Source organism: Hipposideros armiger, unplaced genomic scaffold (genome assembly GCF_001890085.2).
Source record: "Hipposideros armiger isolate ML-2016 unplaced genomic scaffold, ASM189008v1 scaffold_133, whole genome shotgun sequence".
NCBI lineage: Eukaryota > Metazoa > Chordata > Mammalia > Chiroptera > Hipposideridae > Hipposideros > Hipposideros armiger.
This window is the reverse complement of record NW_017731483.1, coordinates 1,779,763-1,785,437: the sequence shown is the minus strand read 5'-3', so window position 1 is coordinate 1,785,437 and position 5,675 is coordinate 1,779,763. Positions and strand designations below refer to the sequence as shown.

Below are 5,675 nucleotides of genomic sequence, written 5' to 3'. Positions count from 1 at the left end.
TCGCCAGTGACTCACGGCAGCCCAGCTCCAGGTCGAGCTGTTGTTCACCATCTTAGCTGTAGAGGGCGCAGTGTCACTGGCCCTCATGTGGGATCCGAACTGAGGCCCTGCTGCTCAGAGCTGGCGTCCCAAGCCAACTCCTAACCAACGTGCCACTCAGCTGGCTCTAAATTTTATTCTTAAATCAAATCAAATGCCAGAGTCACTCACCCAGGCCACCTTTTCCTGCCCTGTCCCTATCCTTTACTTTAGGGCTCTGCCATCAGCCTGCATCCATGGACATTTAATGGCTGATTGTATACGGTGAAAGGACCTTGAGAATCTTATTTACGTAGCACATACACATCATGTTGTGAGGCCTGGCAGGAGAAATTTTCCTCAGCCCCCAGTGCCAGGAAAAGCTTTGCTTCTTTTAAGAAAATATGTGTTCGGTCTTATGGTCACTGGAAATAATCTAACCATTTGCATTTCTCTCTTTGCCTTGGCTGCCGAGAAGCTCAGAGCCACATCTGCTGCCTACCCTTAGCTACTCTGTCAATCTTGTTAGATTTCTTAACCCAAATTACTCATTTACTTCTCCTGACATGCACTTTAATAAGCTATCCCCAATCTTTTTGGGACTCAGGTGTTACAAGTAAGGATGTGGTATGGGGTCTCAGGGGAGGGGACAGGCAGGGCTTGGAGGACGAGCCAAATGACTTAGCATCTGCCTTCTTGGGACCAGGCTGAGGGCCAGCCGAACAGTCTTGAACAGATAAAGAACTACTCCAGTAGGTGACAGGAACCAGAAACTCCTTGGCATTGTTGGGTAAAAGACCCGAATGGTCTTATTACAGATTTAAAAGAAATCTGGCTGCACCGAGAACAAAGCAGCCCATAGAGGAATACAATGGCTCTTTCTCCTGTCTGACACAGGGTCTAAGAGAGCAGGGAGCCTCCTTGCAGCCCTGCTGCCTTTGGATAACACTACTATCCACCAGGCCTGATGGCAGGCAGGGTAGGGATTCCTGTGCCCATTTCACAGTTGGAGAAAACCAGGCCTAGGACAGCTGTTTTCAATCAATGCCCTATGATTTTGTGGGAGTGTCTCAATGGCTGACTATGAGGGCAGAGGGTGGGGGGACCACGGGGAGTCCAGACTCCCACCCCTGACTCAACTCAGCTTCTAACTGCTTTGTATATTAGATTTTGTTTATGGCATCAAAGTCTCATGGCAATAAAGATGTAATTTTAAAAATCACTGACTTAGAGGGCCGGCCGAGTAGCTCAGTTAGTTAAGAGCTCACTCAAGAGTTTGAGCTCTGAGCAACAGCGGTTCGAGTCCCAGCCCGAGCTGAGCAGCCGCTGAGCTGCCAACAGGTGGCAGGATGGCTCAGCTAAAANAAGTGTCTGCACCCTGTGCAGGGGGCGTGCTCCCTGAAGTGTCTGCACCCTGTGCAGGGGGAATGCACTGTGAAGTCTCCTGCTGGAGTCGTAGGGAAGTAAGAGGCTGTATTTTGCCCCCACTGAGTTTCTTAAACAAATTACATGTCTTCACCAAGTAATCCTGAGCTGGCTAAGTTGGTTCCAGAAGGTGCCAGGCAGGGCCCTGTGGGGGTACTCATTACCGGCAGCAAGCAGATGGTGAACATCACCACAAACAACAGCCTTCCATCTGCTGGGGCAGACGGACTTCAGGCTGGGTGCAATTCTGTCAACTCTGAGAGCCTGAGTCACCCAGTCAAGCAGCCATCTGGGACCATCTCCTGGAGTCCAAATCTCTCGTGGGGCCAGCACTGTAGGGTCTTGGGGTGGATAATGGCTTAATGGGTATGAGAGTCACCTTGTGGTTTAATATGACACCAGGGAGGCACAGAGAACATGTTCCATTTTTTCTGAAGAGCAGTTATGGTGCTTGTGTGTTATACTGGGCCATATCGTGAGATCATGGAGGCAAATGGGCTGTGACCAGAGTCCTAAACCAGGAGTAAAAGACCAGGGTCCTCTATAGCATCCAAGAGAGTTTGAGATATAAATTCTTAAAGGACCATAAAACTGCTCGCAATGGCTATCTGGCTGTCTGAGTCAGGACAAGACTCCCCGCTCCCATGTCCTCCTATGGCCTCAGGCAGAAAGACAGTGCCTTCCCACCAAAGAGACACGGAAGAGCATCTTGTAGATGTGGGTCCAAGTAAGTCCAGGGGACCGTTTCCCCAGCTGAGGACCTGGACTCGGAGGGTCAGATGAAATGTTGCTCTCCTACCAGCATTTCTGAGTGCCCAGGGCACTGCTGGGCATCCCAAGGTTGTGCCAGCCTCCTCTGTCCTACCTCTGGACCAAGAGTTGGTCTCCTTTTCTCCTTCCCCTCTTTGGTTTTGGTATCTGGATTGGAGGCAAAACCCCAGAGTTGGTGGCTGGAGCTCCCCTTTCCTAATGTGGAATGAAGATCTGACCTCTGCCCATCACTCTATGCCCCACAAGCACATTTCCTGGAGGCCCTTATGGGCTCATGTCTGTTTCCCAGAATGCCTAAGGAGGGTTCTCCTCAGAGCCCCTTGGGGTGTGTGTCATTCCTTCTAAGGCAAGAAGGAATCAACAAGGAGGGCAAGGGATGCTGGTAATAGCCAAAATAACCAAAGCCTATATCTACTGGGCAGCTGCTGGGGGGCCAGGCACTTGGCTTTATAAATCTGGTCACAGGCCTCTGCAGGAAACATGGTTATAACTCCATATAAAGAAGAGGAAACTGTGGCTTAGAGAGGTTAAGAAACTTGCTCAGGGCCAGAGTTGGGGCCTACACCATCTTATTTAAAGATCTGTGCTGAATTACCCACAAGATCGAAGTGCATTTGTAAGATGGGTCAGAGAGCATGCAAATCCACTCATTTTGTGAGTCAAAAGCTAAACCACGTGATTTGATCTCCTATCTGTTCTAGAGCAGGGCTCAGGTTTGCTGGAAAGTGAACTAGTAAGAAAGTCCAGATTCTTTAATGCTTGAATAACTTCCTCCTGACATTTTCACTCTGACTATAGGACAGTGTCAACTGCCTGGGCGGCCCTGACAAATCTCTAAGACTTTGCCTTCATTTATTGAGGAATGGTGCGTTCGCCAGGGCTGCAGAGCTGTCGGGGCAAACCTGAATGAAATCTCGGTCTCCTGGGGCCTCTCTACTTCATTTGACAATTCATAATATCTTAGAAGGAAAAGCCAAGTCAAGGGAGGCTGCCCATATTTCCTAAAACCAAGGGGCAGGTATGGTGAAAGGACAGGCAGTGTTTACATTCCAGATTTCTTTTCCTGTCCAGGTTCGGGTTTGGGACTTAAGCTGTATTGCTTTAGGGATCAGACAGCTGCTATAATTCACCTTAATGCCCTCTCAGCTCTAAGGAGCATCCAACAGCCTCATGATAGGAACATGGACATTTGGGGAGGAAAAGGGATAGTGGGGTTGCTAAGTGGCTTCAGAGGGGACTTCACATGCCATCATAATATATTTGTGTGTTGATTTGCTTAATGCCTATCTCTGCCATGAAATATGAAAAAAGACCTGTGTCTTTTTTCACTGTTTGTTCCCTGGCACCTAGATTACTGTATGCACAAGCAGGCCCTCAATAAAGACATGGTGAACAAACAAATGCATTGAGGATATATGAATGAATGAGCTTCCTCCTCCTTTCAGAACTCTACCAGCTGCTTCACTAAATATAACTCCTGACCCGCCAGGAATGAAGCCTCCAGTGTTTCCCCACATATCTGCTTGGTAACAAGAAAGACCAAGGAGCAGCACAAATAGGTAGGGAGAGGATTTTTCTGAACTGTCTTCTCCAAAAACAGAGCAGAAAAGAAACGAAGAAATGAAGAAGGGGGAGAATATTCAGAAGAAAATACAGTACATCCCCGACCTCCCCAGGGGCAAGAGCCAGAAAACAAAGCAGAGACTCAGGGCAGCCAAGACTCAAACACAAAAGTTTAGGTCTTCCTCTCAGAGGAGAAGGACCCTGGGCCTTCAGTGAGGCCATCACTGGAGGCACCACCAAGCACCACCCTTGGGATTTTCGGTAACAACTGTGCTAATTTAATCACTTTGTGCTAAAGAGAGCTTGCTACCCAGTGCTGCAGCCCCCTTCGCATCCCTGCCACGTGACCCACACGGCTTCATGAGGTTGCCCCTGGATGCGAACACGATTTACTCTCTGGGTTGTAGGCTTTTTAATGATTTTCATGTCTGTGTATGTTTGTGATCTGCTTTCTACAATGACCATTTAGCTCTTCCTTTTTTTTAACTGCTGTAATTCACTTCTCTCTCTATTAAACCTAAATCTTCCTCCCTGTCACTGTCCCATTGGGCCTGGCACAGCCCCCGGGCCATATGGAACTGCCTGCTCTCTCTGTCCTGTGACAATCCTTCAGAGATCAAGGATCCCCCAGCTATTCAGTGGCCCCTCCCAGGACCCTACACCCATATGACCCTCCTCCAAATACTGTCCATCTTTGGGTGTGGGATCAGATGTGCGTAGTCCTCCAGGAGGAATTTGAGGGACAATTATTAAAGTCTCCAGAGACCCTGCCACAGCGGCTTTCTGTCACCTAGTGTGAGTGACAGCATGTCCCTCAGTAATCAACAGTACAGCATTTCTAACCATCCACAGTTTGTCTGTTAAGGACCACAGACTAGCCTGTGCCCAGAGGGGTCTGCTGGAGCCTGGGGCCTCCCTGAGGCCAGAGCTTACCTTTTGAGACTTTAACTCCTTGGTGAGCATCAGAACCTGCTGCTCTAAGGCCAAAACCTTCTCCTGGGCAGTTCGGTTTCGCGTGAGTCCTTCAGCAAAGAGCGGGAAGGTGTTGTTCTGGCGCTTGGCTTTCTGAATGAGATTGGCGGTCAGAGAGGACTTGCCTGTAGGCTTTGGAGAATCTCCTGGATCTTTCCCTGCTCAAGAGGAGAATCACAGAGGTTATGATCAGGGGCCTCGACAATTCTCAAACTTGAACTTGCTACAGAAGCACTTGGAGGGTTTGGTAAAATGCAGACTGTGGGACCCTACTCCCAGAGCTTTTTTATTCAATAGGTCTGGGGCGGGGCTTGTTCCCAGGTGATGCTGACGCAGCTTGTCCAGGGGTCATACCTGGAGAGCCACTGGACTAAATAAACATTACACTGGGCTGGTCGGGTTATCCAGCCCATCCTCTGAACTGTGCCTGTTTCCGACTCTCAGATCCCTACCTACATGGGCTATCTCACACTGCCCCGCTGGTATCTGCCAGGTGGCCATCCTCTCAGGCCCAAGCCCGGGCAGGATGTCTTGTGTCTTATTTTAGGATCCCACTTCTACCCTCTAAGCTATTTTCAAAGTACACAGATCTGTTCGTCGATAGGAGCATGGAATAGCTATACTTTGCATTCCTGCCATAGAGAGTAACTCAAACTCTTATTTGATTCTTATTACAAGCTAAGTTAGGAGATTTATTTCAAGGCTGAATAGGCCTTTTATTTCCTAGAGCGATGGCCCACAGGTCAAATCCAGCTTGCAGCCTGCTTTTGTAAATAAAATTTTATTGGGACACAGTTACGCCCATTCATTTGTGTGTTGCTTTCACTCCTTAAGGGCAGAATTGAGTACACACCTCAGATATTTACTATCTTGCTCTTTACAGAAAACGTTTGCAGACCAGTGCTAAATTTTATTCTTTTTTTTTT

General features: G+C 48.5%; 1 protein-coding gene across 1 annotated transcript in view; it reads right to left on the bottom strand.

The window, feature by feature from the left end:
- Positions 1-5,675, bottom strand: part of TBC1D2 (TBC1 domain family member 2) — a 51,798-nt gene that overhangs the window by 27,649 nt on the left and 18,474 nt on the right. The window contains exon 5 of the mRNA XM_019649474.1: positions 4,711-4,907. Within this exon, the coding sequence (XP_019505019.1) occupies positions 4,711-4,907 (197 nt within the window). The remainder of the gene's footprint in view (positions 1-4,710; positions 4,908-5,675) is intronic.